The sequence below is a fragment of the Schistocerca gregaria genome, chromosome X (assembly GCF_023897955.1).
Source record: "Schistocerca gregaria isolate iqSchGreg1 chromosome X, iqSchGreg1.2, whole genome shotgun sequence".
In the NCBI taxonomy this organism is placed as follows: Eukaryota; Metazoa; Arthropoda; class Insecta; order Orthoptera; family Acrididae; genus Schistocerca; species Schistocerca gregaria.
Window position 1 is genome coordinate 317,267,866 of NC_064931.1, and position 19,846 is coordinate 317,287,711.

The following is a 19,846-nucleotide window of genomic DNA, read 5'->3' on the forward strand; positions in this document are numbered from 1 at the left end:
TGGCCAAGGTACAGGTCCTCTGTGTCCAATCCAACAATTTGGAAACAATACATGAAGACATGCTGTAGTACTTTGTGCACTATGGGGTAGTCATTCACCATGTTGGTCCGCAGGCTCCTTCTAGTATGCATAGGAATATCTTCTACCATCTGTGGAAGATGGTCTGTTAGGAGACTGTGATACTTGTGCAGGTTCAGTGTTCTGTCTATGAAAAATTGCCCTATGAGCTGATGGTTCACTATCCCACAACACATATTTACACTCCATGGAAGCTGAAATTTGACCTGATGAAACCAGTGGGGATTCTCAATAGACTAATAGTGGATATTTTGGCAATTTACCTGGCCCTGATTGGTAAATGTGGCTTCATCACTAGGCAAGACACAGGAAACATCTGGAGTATTCTCCTGATTCTCGTAATCATTTCCATGCAGCTCTTCATGGAGAGAGATGTGATAGGGCTGAAGAATGTGTCAATAGAGACTGTGTAGGACATTTGCTTGTCTCATGCCACTTCCTCATGTGACTTCACAGGAACTAACAAGTAACTCAACTGCAACATCACCAAAGACATTAATTTCCCCCTCAGCTGAAATCAGTTGTTTCCTTCTGTTATGTATGTAGGTGTTACACTAGCACTTTCATGTAACTGGTTGGAGAGGTTGATAAATAATTGACAAGATGGTTGATGTCTATTGGAATATCTTGCCACATATACCATACAAGGGTAAACTGCATTCTTCCTACACTTTCCGTACACCTTGATAATGGTGGGTTTTCTGCATAGGTAAAGCCCATCATCCACTCACAACCTACTACTTGGGCTGTCACACACTAATTGAGCAGCAAGTTGCAATGCACTCAAGGAACACACAAGCACAATGTAAGCAAACATACCAAAATCATACCTGACAACTATGCATGTTGGATGGCACAAAACAATGTCTGGGAACTTCTGTAACTGTGGTATCTCGTAAAAGACTCACACTAGAATCCTTCAGCAAACACCATTGACATTCTAATTTACCCTACTTTTACTTTGTTAATGTCAGTACTTTATAAGTATTATTACAATCTGTGCTTTCGCTAACAATAAGAGCCTCTGACTAACAATGTATTCTAAGAAAACCATACATCAAAATCACTTTCCATTTCCACAATATTTGCAGTGCAAGTTTTATGTGAAATATAATGGGGAAATGTCATTGCCAAAAATCTCAAAAAGTTGTTGAGTTTTTAAGGTTAGGTTAGTGTTGTTTAACGTCCCGTCGACAACGAGGTCATTAGAGACGGCGCACAAGCTCGGGTTAGGGAAGGATGGGGAAGGAAATCGGCCGTGCCCTTTCAAAGGAACCATCCCGGCATTTGCCTGAAATGATTTAGGGAAATCACGGAAAACCTAAATCAGGATGGCCGGAGACGGGATTGAACCGTCGTCCTCCCGAATGCGAGTCCAGTGTGCTAACCACTGCGCCACCTCGCTCGGTCTTGAGTTTTTAAGAAACTTTTTACAGCTAAGATTGCATTTGAAACTGTTCTCTAATGGACTTGTTTCAACAGGTGAGACTGTCATCTTCAGAAATTTAAAAACATTTTTGGTTCTATGTCATGTTCCAGTATACATTCATTACTCATACCACGTTAACATTTTAGTGTAGAGTGTATAGCACATTTTAATGGAGAGTATGTTGCACATTCCACACAGATTTGTCAAAACTAGTTTGAGTTGCACTATGTATTCACAGTGAGAAGGTTCCAAGATGTAATTTGCCTGTCATGTAAATCTAAACTTTGGCATAAAATTTCACTTTTACTATATAATGTAAATTTTAACAACTTACAAGCATCAGAGGAGTGTTACATTTGTGGACATGCCAAGTTCCACAAGGTGCATTTTAGAGGTGTATGTTCATACTTGTGACAAAACTGTTTGCAATTTTATTTATAAAGTAGAAAAATTGTTAGCAAAATTCTCAAAACATGCTTTACTGTTTTACATCAAATTTTTACATGATACACTGATAAATATATAATAGGCAAGTGTTGTTAGCAAAAATCTCAAGATGTTCTTTACTTCAGATGATACTCTAATAAGCATTCAGATGGATATAGGCTTTTTATTTTTTAAACTACAATGTACAGATTTTTCTGTTAAAAGTGACAGCTTGTCTTTCAAGTCCTTTCATTCTCATAACTTTGTCTGGATTCTGTATGAGCTGTAGATAACTGTTTGATCTGTATATTTTATACTTGCTATCTTGACAGTTTCAAAGAGTTTATTTCAGTTAACTTTGTAAAAAGGTTTTTCTTAGTCATCAAATTCTATAATTTTTTTCCCCTTTTTTTGCCCTGTCTTCAAAGATAATTATAGGGTCAGTATTGCCCCATGTGCTTCTATATTTCTCTGGAACCCAAACTCATCTTCCCCAAGCCTGTCTTATATGACATTTCCCATTCTTTTGTTAGTAATTTGTGTAAGTATTTTGCATCCATGACTGATTAAACCAATGGTTCTGTAATATTCACACCTGTTAGCACCCATCTTTTTCAGAAATAGATGTATTACTTTCTAATTGAAGTCTGAGAATATCTGAAAACTTCCAATGTCTCTTCTGCTTATGCTGCTTTCTTTCATGATTCTTAAACCAAGAGTAGCGATGATTAAACTATGCTCTGTGCAAAATTCCGCCAGTTTACTTCTCCTTTCATTTCTCTCACCACTCACATTCTCTTACAGTTTTTCCTTCTCTGAGTAATAAAATTGTTGAGTAAGTGACAGGCACACACAAAAGAGGAAGGAGACTTGCTAGCTTTCACAATGAATCCTTTGTTGAGCAAGTGTACACACCATGGCTGGATGGGGTGGCTGAGCAGTTCTAGGCACTACAGTGTGGAACCGCACGACCGCCATGGTCGCAGGTTCGAATCCTGCCCAGGCGTGGATGTGTGTGGTGTCCTTAGGTTAGTTAGGTTTAACTAGTTCTAAGTTCTAGGGGACTGATGACCACATAAGTGCCATAGTGCTCAGAGCCATTTTGTAAACACACACACACACACACACACACACACACACACACACACACACACTTGTGTCCCAACATTGTGTGCCAAAGGATTTATTCCAAAAGCTAGCAAGTTTTCTTTTCCTTTTGTGTGTGCCTGTCTGCAGCTCAAAACTTGCTATTTAGTGACTGTTCTCCTTTACACCTAAATTATTTACTACGTTTTTCGTACCCATTTATTTTTCCTTCTCTTCATTTTCGTACTACCAGATTCCAGTTGCTCATTACAATTAAATTCTAGTTTCCCATAACTATCTTTTCTTATTATGTCATACGTTATTTCAGTGTCTTCTTCATCTGTGGAGGCACTAGGAATGTAAATTTGTTCTACTATGTTGGCCTTATATCTGTCTTGTTTACGACAATGCTTTCACTGTCTGTTCATAGTAGTTTACTCCCATTCCTGTTTTCTTGTTAATTATTAGAACTATACTTTTGTTACCCATATTTGACTTTGTGTTGATAATTCTTCAGTAAACTTTCCAGTAACAAACAGACAAAGCCTGTAAAAAAAATTATGCAACATACATAATTTCGTGCCAGTTGTGTGTTGGAGTGAAATTCAGTTGGGATCCCTGCACATGCCTGTGTTTAATGTGTAACTGCCAAAAGTTTGATTGTTGTATATCTGTTAGTTATTGTTCAGTGCTGTATTGAGTAGAATGTTGTGTCACACAGTTTGTGAATTTGGAGATAGCAGGGTTAGAGAAGCAATGCGTCTGTATTTAGTTTTGCATTCAGCTTATGGAAACCTTTACAGAGAGAAATCATATGGTGATGATTGCGTAAGCCACACTTGGTGTTACGAATGGTTCACAGGGTTTAAAAATGCCAGGATGGAAGTTAAAGATAACCCTCATTCAGGGTGCCCTTCGACATCTACCAATGATGCTCATGTTGGAAATGTCAACGAAATTGTTCACGCCAATCGAAGACTGACTGTCCAAGAGATTGCAGAAAAATGTTACATTTCAGTTGGATTATGTCATGAAATCCTGAGAGAGCATCTTTGAATGCATCAATACCACCAAGTTCGTCCTGTTGCTCAGGAGTCAAGACTCGAAAGACCTTTGCCTCACAATCTGTGAAAAGCTTTTGGATCATGCAAATGAGAACGAGATGTCCTTAAGAGAATCATAACTGGTGATGAGGTGTGTGTTGGTGGTTATAATGCTGAAACCATGGTTCAATCTTCTCAATGGGCCAGGAAAGGTTCTCCAAGACCAAGAAAAGCTCATCATGTCAGGAGAAATGTGAAAGTCATGCTGATAGTTTTCTTTGATTTTGAAGGATTAGTTTATCATGGATTTGTGCCACATGGACAAACTGTAAATCGATCATACTGTCAACATGTGCTGTGATGCCTTTGAGAAAATGTAAGAGATACTATTGATTACTGATCACGTAATATAATTTTGTTCATTATATGTGTCTACATATGGCTGTTTTGGAGCAAATAACTACTGTAGTTGGAAAAGGTCCCAGAGTGATGAACAATACTCAAGAATTGGTCAAATGAGTGCCTTGTAATAATGTTACTGACTGCAATGAATTCTTACTGGAAGGAATTTTAAGAAAATCTGTATTAAAATCACCACAAACCACTGTGCATTTGGTCTACTGTGCTGTTAAATAGGTTAATAGAGAGTGCAAGTGATTTATGAACACATTTAAATTTCCTGTAGGTGTTCAGAATATGCTCACTAGTCTAAAGGATGATCTCACATGATGTTCAGAGATGCATATTATGTCAACTGAGTTTCATGACTCTTAACACATTGATGCAAAATGTAGTTCATAAATTTTATTCCCCAGCCCTAAAATATTCTGACACAGATATGATAGTTGACATTGTGAGCTGATTAAAATATAATGTGATGGAAAACAGTTTCTTGTTATTGCTGAAAATTGTCAGTAAGGAGGTGTTTGCACAGATATGGTATGCTTGAATAATGCTGCTTGGTTACTTCATATACATTTCCATTTCCATCTACATCTATATCAATACTCTGCAAGCCGCATGACAGTTTGTGGTGATGGGTATGTTGGGTGATACTAACTGATCCCCCCTTCCCTGTTCCACTTGTGAATGGGACATGGGATGAATGGTTGTTGGTAAGCCTGTTTATTAGCGCTAACTTCTTGAATTTTCTCTTCCCGATCATTTCGTGAGATGTATGTGACATGAGGGCTCTTTCAAAACTTCAGTAGTAAACCTCTTCATGCTGCACAACACTTCTCATGCAGCATCTGCCAGTGGAGTTTGTTGAGCATCTCCATAATGCGCTTGCACCAACTACATGATCCTGTTATGCAATATGCCAGTCTTCACTGGATCTTCTCTTTCTCTTCTATTAGTGACACTTGGTAAAGGTCCCAGATTGATGGACAATACTCAAGAATTGGTCAAGTGAGTGCCTTGTAAGCTACTTCTTTTGTGGATAGTTTACATTTCCGTAAAATTTTTCCTGTCAATCTCAGTCTGGCATCTGCTGCTTTTACAACTACTGTATTTGTTTCATGTGATCATTCCACTTAAAGTTGCTGTCTATAGTTACTCCTAGATATTTTGTGGCAGATACTGTTTCCAGCAATTTTTCATCAGTAGTGTAGTTGTGCAGTAGTAGATTTATTTTCTTATGTATGTGCAATATATTATATTTATTTACTTTCAGGGTTAACTACTAGAACCTGCACAATTTTATCAGTCCTATGTAGGTCAGTCTGGAAATTGATACTGTCTTCTGGAATTGCTACTTTCTTATGGACAACCACATCATTTACAAACAGTCGTAAAGAGCTTCTGATGCTTTCTACTAGATCATTAACACACATTGTAAACAGGTATGGTCGTACCACACTGTGGGGTACTCCAGAAATTACTTTTACATCTGTCAATTTTGTTCTGGAAGAGTGACTTGTTGAGTTCTATCAGCAGGAAAGTCTTCAATCCAGTCACAAATCTGGCCAATACTCGGTACATTCATATTTTTTTCACTAAACGGCAATGTGGGATGGCATTAAATGCCTTCCTAAAGTCAAGGAACATGGCATTAACCTGAATGCCACTGTCTATGGTGTTATGGATCTCATGGAGGACCAGAGCAACATGACTTTTGCAAGATGTCTGTGTGCAGAATCCATCTCAATTTTTACAGAGGAGATTATTTCTTTCTCCCCACAGTAACCTAAAAAGTCATCACTGGTGAAATCTGACACATTTATCCTAAATACACTATTGTTTGTCATGGAACAGTACTAGGTTAAAAAAAAAAACTGCTGCCCTTGTTCTCTGGTGAATTTGTTACTATCTCATCCTGCTACAGCTGATCTACACCACTGGCATGAAACTACATAACAACAAAATTTTATTTCTCGTACTGTCTTTCTTGCATTCGTATTTTTGCAAATCTTACTAAAAGTTTGTTTTACCCTCTCTACCTTTCTACACCTACATCTGCTCGAGGTTCATCCATTTTTAACTGTAGTTATCGGTCAAAGTAATCTTTTCACATTCGACACAAAGCTGGCTGTTCCTTTTGTCACTTGTCGCTACTTCTTACCTCTCTGTAGCCTTGTCTCTTCTTAACCTGTCCAGATCCTTCCAGCCTCATATCTTATAAAATTCAGTCTAAAGGACAGCCGTCTTACATACCTGTTTTTCATCTTTGCATCTTTACTGCAAATTCTTCAAAATCACTGAAGAGTTTCATTTTACCTCAGTGAAAAAAACTACATAATCCATCATACCATACCCCATAACTAACAATTCCACTAAAACCAGGCACTTTTCAGTCTTAATTAGGCTTACTGTATGCCTGGACAGTCCTGATTTTTTAGTGCTGTCTGGGGTAATGTCTGTGGTTATAAAATATCGTTGGTTTGAAAATCTTATAGCTGACAAGGAATTTTTATTTTAAATTTTGTATCTATATATTTCACATCAGGTTTTTAGTCATTTTTTTACTGCCTTGCCTCTGTCAGCTAACATTGGAGCAAGTGCTGACATTGATGGGGACACGTGGCTACCACTTTGACCACAACTTTTCACTTACTGTTAATCATTTCGTAACACAACACGAATAGTCTTTGCAGTGTTTTTGTGTGTGAAGTAACCCCTCTATGTGTTTTGATCATTCTATCTGTATTTGTTTTCTGTCCCACCATTTAGCAATGGGCAAAAGAAAGCGAGTGGTTAATATTAACCTCCAACAGAAATGCTGATATTTCACTGTGATGTTATTCAGTCTATATATTGAACAAGCAGTAAAGGAAACAAAAGAAAAATTTGGAGTTGGAATTAAAATCCATGGAGCAGGAATAAAAACTTTGAGGTTCACCGATGACATTGTAATTCTGTCAGAGACAGCAAAGGACCTGGAAGAGCAGCTGAACAGAATGGACCGTGTCTTAAAAGGACGGTATAAGATGAACATCAACAAAAGCAAAATGAGAATAATGGAATGTAGTCAAATTAAATCTGGTGATGCTGTGAGAATTAGATTAGGAAATGAGATGCTTAAAGTAGTAAATGAGTTTTGCTGTTTGGGGAGCAAAATAACTGATGATGGTCAAAGTAGAGAGGATATAAAATGTAGACTGGCAATGCCAAGGAAAGTGTTTCTGAAGAAGAGAAATTTGTTAACATCGAGTATAGATTTAAGTATCAGGAAGTCGTTTCTGAAAGTATTTTATGGAGTGTAGCCATGTATCGAACTGAAATGTGCATGATAAATAGTTTAGACAAGAAGAGAATAGAACCTTTCGAAATGTGGTGCTACAGAAGAATGCTGAAGATTAGATGGGTAGATCACATAACTAATGAGGAGGTATTGAATAGAATTGGAGAGAAGAGAAATTTGTGGCACAACTTGACCAGAAGAAGGGATCGGTTGGTAGGGCATATTCTGAGGCATCAAGGGCTCACCAATTTAGTATTGGAGGGCAGTGTGGAGAGTAAAAATCGTATTGGGAGACCAAGAGATGAATACACTAAACAGATTCAGAAGGATGTAGGTTGCAGTAGGTACTGGGAGATGAAGAACCTTGCACAGGATAGAGTAGCATGGAGAGCTGCATCAAACCAGTATCTGGACTGAAGACCACAACAATACTGACAGTAGAAATAAATTTGTGTATTGCTCACTGTGTACTGGAGAACTGTCTGTTGCACATAAAGGAAGGGTGATATTAGTCTTGTACATAAAGGAAAAGGTGATATTAGACCACACAAAAATATCTAAACATAGGAGTTGTATTACTGCTACTGCTTCAGCAAACATAAGATATTTGTAAAAAAATGTGAATAAAACTGATTTGGTTGTACTGCTAAAGAGGCTACATTTTAATACCACATCAGTAGACATGAAATGAGTTTCAAAACATCAGACTGCAGATCTAGACTGGTTAAAAAGCTATATGACCCAAAATTTTCGTCTGAGTCAGTTATTGTAAATGCTATTTCACAATTTATATTTCATAATGTGTTCCAGTCTTTGAAAAATAATTATGTTACAGGAATGACGAATAGTTGAAACAGAAGTGAAGTAAGACCTGTTCTGGTCGTTAGGCAAACTCAAACAATGGAAAGTCCAGATTGTAATAGCAACTATATTATGAAAAGGATAGATTGCTACTCACCGTAAAGATGACATGCTGAGTTGCAGGGGCAGCCACAATGAAAAGACTGTTGCACATTGAGTTCTCAGCTAAAGACTTCATCAGAAAGGAAAATACACATTCATTCACACGAGCAGCCATACCTCATACACTTATGACCACTATCTCCATCCGCAGCAGCATGAAGATTTTGAAGCCTGCATGATAGTAGGGTATCATTTGTAAGTTTAGAGCCTGGGGCGTATAAAAACTGTGCCCTTGCATCTGAACTTTTACAAGTAGTGCTCATATCAATTGAGCTATCCTAGGTGTAACTTGCAATCTACAGTTAGAGATCCAATTGCGCCTGTAACACTCTGTTACTTTCCAAACTTAATTGATGCTGTCTGGCATTCTGTGATGGACATGTTCCTGGAAGGAAGCATTTTATGGAGAACTGGTTCATCCAAATTGCTGTGAAGCTTTTGTGAAGTTTGGAAAGTAGCAGAGAGCTACTAACAGGACTGAAGCTGTGAGGGCTGATTATGAGCTGTACCTGCAATGCACAGTTGGTAAAAGCACTGGTGACAAAAGGCAATGTTCTGGGTTTGAGTACCAGTCTGGCACACAGCTTTGATCTGCCAGGAACTTTCAGATATGCACTTTTACACACATAGTAGTCACAGCAGCCAATGGAACTCTCTAAAAAATATTAGCTGAACTCTGTGTTGCAAAACATCTGAACAGTTCTGTTACAATGTGTGGCTGTATATTGTATACCAAGTGCAGCATGATATGAAAGGTCATTTCACTGTACAGATCTATTGTGATCATTCATGCATTCACATGCCTGAGAAGACTAAGTCATAGTTCTAATAGTTAGATATATTTGAGAGAAGTTGCATCTTGAACTTACATTTCTCTTTCGGTCATTAAAATATATTGCAAAATATAAGTTTTATACAGGAGTCATCAGTGCATGAAATTTGAAGCAGTGGATAAAAGGAGTATGTACCATGACTAAAAAGGTTCTGGAAATACCATATACACTGTATTGAGAATGTGTTTTAGGATAATGCAACAGATTCTTTTATAGATACAGAGAGCAGTAATGCACCCTGTATTGAGCTTCACTGTTGCAAGGTATAGCCATATAGTGACTCATCAATGATCTCAGCAGAGTAGGCAGATATTGGAACAAAGTCCTATCAGTATGTTGTGCACAGCTGCAGATTGGTAGTTAACTGTGGAATACACTTCTATGTAGGTGGGAATGACCAGAGGATCAGTTTGAGAAGCATCCTGTCCTGTTACCAAAGACAAGAACAGAATGAACTATCCACTCCTTATCACACTTTTCCTTTACTATGTTCCAAGGAGAAATGAGTCATCTTCACACAGTTCCCATATCATGGAACAGCGTTCAAGCCATAGACTTCATCCCTTGGCCTGTAGTATTACCTACACTTTTTCCCCAGGAGACAATGTGTGAGCTGAGCCAACAGCCATTCCTGCAACATTTCCAGATATGTCAGTGCCCCATCATGAGATTTTGTGCCGACTGATTTTCACTGTTGTGTGAAATGTTGCTTCATTACTTCAAAATGAACTGTCATCTGTTTCCATTTGCTCAAAGACAAACTCGTAGGACTCAATTCTTTTCACCTTATCAACTTTGGAAAGGGCTTGAACCAACTATAGGTGATAAGGATTCATTACTAACTTTCACCTCAGGAATTTCCAAATGGTCGTTGTAGAATTTGCAGGGCCAAAATTTTCTTCATTCGTGTGCAGTCTGGAAACTTTCCCTTTGCACAAACATCTTTTCTTTGTGAATTATTTAAATCAGCATACAATACACCATATATTAGGAGGTTCAACACAATACTTGGTTCAAAATGCATGCTAAACAATTGTTGTCTATTCACTTCTGCCACACTTGATAAAATGAAAAGCTTTTCGTTGAGCAGTCACCATCTTTGTACTGACAACAGAAATGAAGGGTACATGATGAACGAACAGTGCTCCTAGTGACCAAATGGGCAACCAACTGAAACTTCAAGCATCCTTCAATCGACATAAAAGAGACCAAACTGACATACCACAAATCAAAAATATCAGTGCAGGATATGTCAAATATACAGTGCTGGTGACATTAAGAATAAGAGGCTATGGATACAGATAGTGCAACACGATGTACAAGGTAACCTACATAACCATGGTGCTTAAAATCTCCAGTAACAGAGAAGTCAGAATGACTAGTAAACATCATTAAAAGCTGCATATACATAGCTGCAGAATTACACATTAGGTACAAAGCTGAGGAACAATGTAGTATGTACAGTTCATTGAAAGGAAAGTAGAACATAGCTCTGAAAACATTATGCAACATGTCCCAGTTGACATGATACACAACCTTCAAGATGAGGAGACAAGATGTTATACATATACCTTACACAAACATGACCAAATATGACAGCCTACTACAGTGGAGACCACTGTAGATATTGTAAATAGTTGCTGCATGTCCCTTTATGTTTATGTTCAGTCTGATCATTGAGGCTACTGTCTAGATGCTGCAACTTACACTTCATGATTTAAAACTCTTAAAATTAATGTTACACAAGCTGTTCATATTAGTTACAGAATGCACCACTAGAGCTGACTGAGGATTATGAGTGGCATCACGTTCTCTGAGCCTACTTTGAAGTATGTGCAGATTGTATATCATTAAAGATTCATCCAAAACCTTGTATTTTGAAAATTAACTACTCTGTATTTTAGTCATATCTTCTACTAATATGTTTAATTTATAACATGTCAGTTTGACCTCTTTTATATTTTATACAATGGTTTTATTATTTTCTTTCTTGACAATTTTATTATCCATTTTTATTATTTTTATTTTTTGACAATTGCATCATATATTGCGTGTTGAGATTTTGTTTGCTCTGTATCAATTGTATGTCAGTTAATGCCATTCAAACAGTAATATGACTTTAGTGCTATTAGTTGTGGGTGACATTTGGGAGACAATATGGGGGTACAACCATGTTGTTAGCAATTATCTCTTTGGTTCTCCCTACTGCCCTTGGTATTAGTTCTGGGGGTGGACACTTTATGACGTACATGTGTACCAAGGCATCTCACTGCAGTTCACGTGGTCATCTATGGACCAGTTTTGCAGGGTATCCATGACATACGGCAGACATTAATGTGATCTGCCACTTTTGAGGTTCACATATTGGCATTCTATGGCATATATGCTTTCATTTTACTTTCTTAAGTCAATGCCAGATATTTGATGATTCACAGTTGGTTCACAGGTTACATTAGGCAGGCAATCAGTGCTTATTTGTTGATGCAGTCAGAGTTTTTTCAGTTAGGAACCATTTATGTAGTGTGTTACTTGTTAACTCAAAGAACCCTTTTGTGCCTCACTGGCATTGGACATCACATACTACTTAATAAAAATGCTGGATTTTTTTACATGGCTGGTACGATTTCTCATATGCAATCAAGACATGACCTCATGTTCACATTTTTACGGACCTGTTTAATTGATTAATTTTATATAGTATCCCTCTTAGTTTCTTCTCTTCTCTCTCTCTCTCCCTCTCTCTCTCTCTCTCTCTCTCTCTCTCTCTCTTTCCACCTGAAGATGGGATTTACATCCTGAAACCTAGAGTTTACAGAATATGATAGAACAGATCACTGATTAACATTTACGTATATCTATAAATGCCTTTAAATATGTCTGCTTGTGTCTGTGTATGTGCGGATGGATATGTGTGTGTGTGTGTGTGTGTGCGAGTGTACACCTGTCCTTTTTTTCCCCTAAGGGAAGTCTTTCCGCTCCCGGGATTGGAATGACTCCTTACCCTCTCCCTTAAAACCCACACCCTTTCATTTTTCCCTCTCCTTCCTTCCTTCCTGACGAAGCAACTGCCAGTTGCGAAAGCTCGTAATTCTGTGTGTGTGTTTGTGTGTTTTGTTCATGTGCCTGTCTGCCGGCGCTTTCCCGCTTGGTAAGTCTTGGAATCTTTATTTTTAAACTATAAATGATTATATTGATTGGAAACTGACGTCAGTCTCTTTCTGTTTGAGTTCAATTCCTAACAACTTACTAGCTCCACAGTTCCCAAAGAGTATTTTTTCTCAGTATTTTGTAAACACTTCTTAATATTGGGCTTGTTATTTAGTTTTTGATTTTCTGTAAGTTTAAGAATAAGTTTTTACAAAGTTTTTCACAATATGGTCAGCTTATGTCAGATCGTTAAATTCTTAATATCAGTGTAGCTGTTTGCAGTGACAACTTACATGTGTCATAACATACTCAGTTCATGTCAGTTCTTCAGAGCAGGAAACAGTTGCAGGAGAATTGAAAGGGAGCTAGCCATTCAGAATCCACATCAATTGGTACCCATCTTATCTGACGACAAAAAGACTCCTCTGACTTCTTTGGTGTGTGTCAACACACACAATTTTGAAATATCCTTCCTTTAATGTGAAGCATCAAGCAGCCTGTAGTTTTTCATTACTTCATTTCAAACTGCATGTGCCTGTCCACATCCCGGGAACCTTATTATTCATAATGTGGCATATTTGCAGTAGATGCTAATGGAATATTTTTCTGTTACAGTGTTTGCCAGATACCTATTTCGATGGAAAATATTTTCAAGATTTGTGGAAGAAGATGTCCTTCGGGTTTGATATAAAATCACTCATCAATAACCGGGTAATGTTTAGTTTTCTATTTTGGGTTTTAATTATTTGAAATGGTACATGTTTTAATTAACTCAATACCATATTTCCATCCTTATCAATCTTTCCTGTTTCTTTGTTGCAGGATGATTACAAAGCACAGTACTTGCAAGTCAAAGAGTTTCTCACAAAGCAAAACACAAGTCTTGAAATGTCTACTTTCTGAAAAAAGAAATGTGTATATTACTGTAATTGCGAGAAAAATAAGGAAGATGTTCTTGAATACAAATAAGAAGTGAAACATGCAGTGGATCTTAGCATATGTATTGGACTGTTATATGTGGCATAAATGCTCTATGGGGCAGCACTACCGTTTAGTTGAACTGTACAAACACTATTTGTGTTGACTACAGAATTTTCATGATTTTTCACCTGATCTAAGTGTTTAAGGACCAGACTTCAAATTCAGTATTTGGAGGTTCAGACGTCAGCAAATCCTTTTTCTGACACTTATCACATTTCAGGCAATGCATTTTTATATGTGAAAAATATTAATGTCCACCTCACATTCTCCTTCTACCAGATAATATTATTTTACCTGACATCTGTTACATGTAGTGAAATCCATTGTCAATGACTAATTTCTTCAAACAGCCTTTTTACACTTTCTTCAAAAATATGTGCATGTATCTGATGTAGAATATATTTTCATTGTGTTTCATCATGTTTCATATTTGCTCCAAAACTGTGAGTGAAAATACGTATATCATATCATTTCTCAGGAAGAAACTGTTTTCAGCAGTACAATTTCAGTCATGTGTTTTCAAAATCTAGAATGGGCCAGTTTGTATTTACCCTACATGTTATCAACTTTTGAAATATAATCTGATATTAATATTTGACCTGTTGTGTTACATAGAATATTGTTTGGATTATGTATCATGCTTTAGACATAGGTAGACCAATAGACTTCAGGCCCATAATGGAATATGGTATCTTTAAAATATGAAACTTGTTAACATTTGTGTTATGTTAACTATTATTAAACTGCAACAATGTACCTTATTTTGAACAACTCAGTACCTTATAATGATCTAACTAATTGTGTTAGAAGGCTTAATTTTTTTCTCGCCCTTGCATCAGTACTAGCCATGTAGCAACACTTTCTGTGTTAAATAAAATCTTACAACACACTTAAAATTTTAAAAATAATGGTACTCTGACATCTTATTGGAGAAAAAAACTTTTTACAAATTGCAGATATTATAATTTTATGGTTATTTTAAGACTTCCTACCTCTCAAAACTGTAAAAACATTGCTTTCTGCAACAAATCATAAACGCCCAGATCGCATAATAATTGAAGGGTCATTCCATCTCACACTGCCAAAATTCAGAACATCTTCCTGCTTAACCATCAAAGATTTGGATGAAATTTGATGCAGATATTCATATAAGTCTCTGATGAGCATTTAACAGTAATCAAAGCAATACTGGCTAAGATATAGTCACATGTTTCACTCCATGCATGACTTTGAGCAGGGTGACCATGAATTTCTGTTTAATTTTAATTTGGCCAAGTTGTACAACTGTAAACGTTAACAATGAAAAGAATTTTACAAGCCATATTCAGCCAGAAAATTGTAGACAAAATATTCCAAAAACATTGGCACTTCCAGAAATTTCAAATGTGTATCGTAAAATTATTTTCATTATTATTCTAAAATGAGCACTTACAGTTGTACAAGCTGGTTGAATTCATTTCATCCAACAAATTATTGCCTGAGATATAACAGCTCAAAGTCAATAGAACTTCACACTCGCTCTGCTCAAAGTTGCGCATGGAGTTAAGTAAGTGACTATGTCCTGTCCAGTATTGCTTTGATGAATGTTAAACTTTACCAATGTATATCAGGGATATGTAAGAATGTTCACATTTTTTTTTCCAAAATCAGTGATGGTTAAGCAGGAAGACCTAAGTTAGTTGACATGGAATGTCCCCAGATGAAACTACATCATTCCAGAGACATTTCAAGTCTTAAACATCTAATATGGCCATTGCTTCAGTCTGCATATATGCATAGTAGATTTTTAGGACTTGAAAAGTTCTCTGGAACCGTGCAGTTTCATTTGATTGAAGCACCTATGTCTGAGTTTAGGCAGGATCCTCTGTTTTATTCAATGCTGAAGATGGAGAGCCTCTACAATGGTGCTTGACTGTGGGAAGAGTACCAGCAGGGCTGAAGTATGAGTAGGACTTTGGGTTGAGGGGGGAGGTAGTCTGTGCAGTTGTGCAAAGCCACTGTGCCAGGGTGACATAGTGATTTGCACATCTGCCTAGAGAACAGAAGACCCTAGTCAAATGTGCACAAGTAAGTGGATGGCCATTAACTGACAAGGGCTCCCTGCCAAAGGCAGTAGTCAGTTAATATGATTTTTATGTGACCTGGGCTAAAAGTAATGACTACAAGCATTAGTGCAGAACATAGGTACAGTAGATAAAACCTTTTACATGGTCACTTAAACAGTTATTCTTCATGGCTTAGTAAGTGTCATTATTCACCATTTTCTATTGTGTGTGGTAAAAGAAATGGCAAATTTTGGTGTTTTATAAATGTCAGTCCATGACTAATCTTACCAATTACAGTATTATGTCTAGGATCTGAATAACAGATCCTTGAAAAGCTTTAACTTGTATTATATCATATCATATTCATGGGCAGATTATGGTTGTATATTTAAAACAATTAATTGCAATGCAAATTTATGTGCCAATTGGAAACAAGTAATTAAGACAGCCATGCATGACATTGTTGCATCAAATATCTGTACCTTAATGTTTATTAAAATACATTATATACCTTGTATGTATGTAGTAATTGATGTTTTGATGTTGTATTGTGCCAGCACATGTAGTATGACTAACTCAAGTAAATGTTAGTGTCTTGATGTTATTTTATGGATATATTTATTTCTTACATGTAGGTGTAGATATAAATGTAGACTGCTGAATATTATTTAAATTCACTCTCAGTCAAGCCTGCAGCACTGTTGGTCACTCTATACTTTAATGTTCAGATTATGTTGGTAAAGGTAACAGCGATTTACCATGGGACCACTTTACATTTATATATGAGCCTACTAATAGAAATGATGAGATCACAGTTATAATACTGTAGTAAAGTAATTGTTTTGAAGTTATCAGTAAACTACATGGGTCCTGTATGAACAAGTTTATAATCTGAAAACCAACTCATAAATTTATAGCAAGGACCAGTTAAAGACCAAGGCAACACACATAGTAAAGTGGTACATGAACCTACACCAAAATGACAGAAGGAAATAATTGTTACATTAGTTATCTGCTCCAGTTATTTGATATATGTCCCACTGTTCAGTTGGTGTACAGATCTGCACTACCTGCTCTACGCATTCAACACCAGACTGCATTCCTGCTCCATGTTAGTTAGCTCTTAACATTTATATGGTATGATTTATTAAAAAATAAGTTGTTTCTTAATAGGAATGAACACTGAAAGTCATGTCTGGTGTATAAAATTAGTTGGTGTTTGCATCTCTGTTACTTTTATGATATTAGTTGTGATAACAAGAAGAAATTGTGCACCCATTGTTTGATCCTTACTGGGTGGAATGTCTGTTTTATCTTTGACTTTATCTGCAAAGTGTGCATTTTATATGAATATATAACATTTGAATATTTCTAGTAATATAACACGCAGGGCAAAAATTTGTCCGTAGCAACATTTTGATATTTATTGAGTCTTTTCAACTTAAAATCAGAAAAAAATGCTTCCTACAATTTACTGCTTTTATGTTGCTATGCTTCATGTGTGTGAAATGGAATTTCAATGACACACAGTAGTTATTAATGCTCTGTTGTTGTTATGTAGTCTTACAATTTTAGTTTTACAGGGTATGTCATTTTGTGAAAATGAGTTGTGTCAACACAGTTATTCTGTACCTACAAATGAGGGCAGCAGCATGATATAAGGATTTAGGATAGTAACTCTGGAAGCCCTGTGGATCTTACTTTTACATTCCCACTTATATACTCCTACTTCTGTGTACCTGAGTGTGAGGAACAAATTTTCATGTAACATCTGAGTCTATAAATTCTGTCCTGCAGAGGTGATCTAACTTGTCAGACTGTTTAATGTATTTTGCATTTACAGTTTACTATAAAAATATTTTGTGTATGGTTAGTCTAGTATAACAGAAAGAAACTTACTGTAAACATATTTTGTGTATGCCTAATGTAGTATAACAGAAACAAACATACTGTAAACATATTTTGTGTATGTATAGTCTAGTATAACAGAAAGAAACTCATTGTCATTTGCTTCAGCAATGTTGATTGGTGTTCTGTGTAGGTGCACTCTATAATTAATGTGTACATTGCTTTAATGATTTTCTAAAATGTATTTTACATTTTTATGTTCATCCTGTAGTTTAGATCAACAGTTAAAAGATAACTTTTGTGTTAGAAAATGTAGCTCAGTGTTTTCTGTTTTGTTAACATGTGAGAACAATTGACAGCAGCTATGAATTCAAAAATATGGAAAGCTGTAATGAATGTCATATATTTAATAAAAGTGAGTGGATGTTTAAATATCATATTGGAACTATACTGATGATCCAAAACATTATCTTTGTGTATGTATAGTCTAGTATAGCAGAAAGAAACTCATTGTCATTTGCTTCAGCAATGTTGATTGGTGTTCTGTGTTGGTGTGCTCTATGGCTAATGTTTCCAATACTTTAATGATTTCCAAAATGTATTTTAAATTGTCTTTGTTCATCCTCTAGTGTAGATCAACAATGAAAGGATAAATAAATTTAGTTTTAGAAAATGTAACTCAGTGTTTTGTGTAATTGTAACATGTGAGAACAATTTCCAGCTTCTATGAATTCAAAAAAGGGAAAGTTGTAATTAATGTCATATAATTAATAAAATCAGTGGATGTTTAAACAGCATATTGGAACTATACTGACGATCCAAAATGGTATTACCAGCTGCTTAGCAGAGAGTCTGTTCATCTCTTGAATGCAATATAGTAGTGATTAAGCATCACCTGGATTTGACAAGTCTGTGGTAGATTTCTTTACGTATATGTCACCAGATACACATGTCACATGCCACACAATTCGTGGTGGTTTGTGGATGTGGTGCTAGCAGCTGTTCAGGTGAATTTGGTGGCCAAGATATGAACATGTGTTCACTATTACTCTCTTCAAAAAATTGTAGCATGATTCTGACCTTGTGACATGGACAGTGATCCAGACGGGAATGCCATGAAGTCATCGAGCATGAAGGGGTGCAGGTGATCTCCAGTAATATTCATGTATTCCACAGCTATCTTGGTGGCTTTGATTACTGCCATTAGTCCCATGGAAGCCCTAGTGAATATCCTCCATAGCATAATATTGCCCCTACCAGCCTGTGATTTGTCTGGTGAGGCAACACATTTCCAATTTGGTCCATGGTCCAATCTTGATGGCCCTGTGCCCACAGCAATCATAATTGACAATGTTGTTGGGTCAACATGGAAATGTGGGTGTTCTCTGCAGTGTAACGAACCCTTGTGCTACAAAACACTTCTAGCTGCAACAGCATTGTGATCTTTCATCAGATCTGCCACAGATCACTGCCTATCCCGCTTTACAGAGAAGGTGAGCCTCAATCTTCTACTGTCTATGATGAGGTGTTGATGTCCAACACCTTGTCACCTACTTGTGGTTTCACCACCCTCTAATCACTTCTCATAGATGCTCAAGACAGCATGGGAACAGATGAGGAGCTTCATCAATTGTACAATGCTCATTCCAGGTGTCAGACCATTCCTATCTGCCCATACTCAAAGTTTCTAAGGTCAGTGGATTTGCTCATTTGCAATTGTATCATAGCTAGAATGTTTCCCCATTTTGCTCTGCTCAACTTACATATTTCGTTTACAGTGTCATATACTCATAATGCCACCAGGCAGTGTTCAGTTGTATGGTGGGCAGTAGTCATAATCTTTTGGCTTGTCAGCATGTTATTCTTTGTGGATGTCACCGAGGAAAGAAAAGATGTATTATGCATATATCGGCAAACATGCACGCATGTGCCCTCCAGACACACAACTTTGCTTCATGAATCCATTAAACCTGATACAGAATAAAGCACACCTTGTCTACAGCTAATGGAAGTGTAAGGGATCTTTACAAGCAGACATAGATATTTTAGAAATGAACAGTAACTGTAGTGCAATGGGCACACAACAATACTACCAAAGAGAATGTGGTCAGCATGATATGTCTTATAATAGTTGCACCTATTCATATATGCTTTCAGTCTTTAGCTATGGTATCCTTTTTTGCGATTAAGTGCACAAAATATGGTCAGTACATTCAAACTACGAAAATGGGTCATAAGTATAATAGTTAAAAACAATAACTTAGTCCATTGCATAAATCTGTTTA

The 19,846-nt window shown here is 36.7% G+C and overlaps 1 protein-coding gene across 7 annotated transcripts in view; it reads left to right on the forward strand.

Moving 5' to 3' along the window:
* Positions 1 to 18,349, forward strand: part of LOC126299284 (constitutive coactivator of peroxisome proliferator-activated receptor gamma-like) — a 633,226-nt gene extending 614,877 nt beyond the window's left edge. For all 7 annotated transcript variants that reach the window (XM_049991071.1, XM_049991070.1, XM_049991069.1 and 4 more), the window contains 2 exons: positions 13,303 to 13,398; positions 13,510 to 18,349. In XM_049991071.1, the coding sequence (XP_049847028.1) occupies positions 13,303 to 13,398; positions 13,510 to 13,590 (177 nt within the window). In that variant the 3' untranslated portion in view covers positions 13,591 to 18,349. The remainder of the gene's footprint in view (positions 1 to 13,302; positions 13,399 to 13,509) is intronic.
* The last annotated feature ends 1,497 nt before the right edge of the window (positions 18,350 to 19,846 follow it).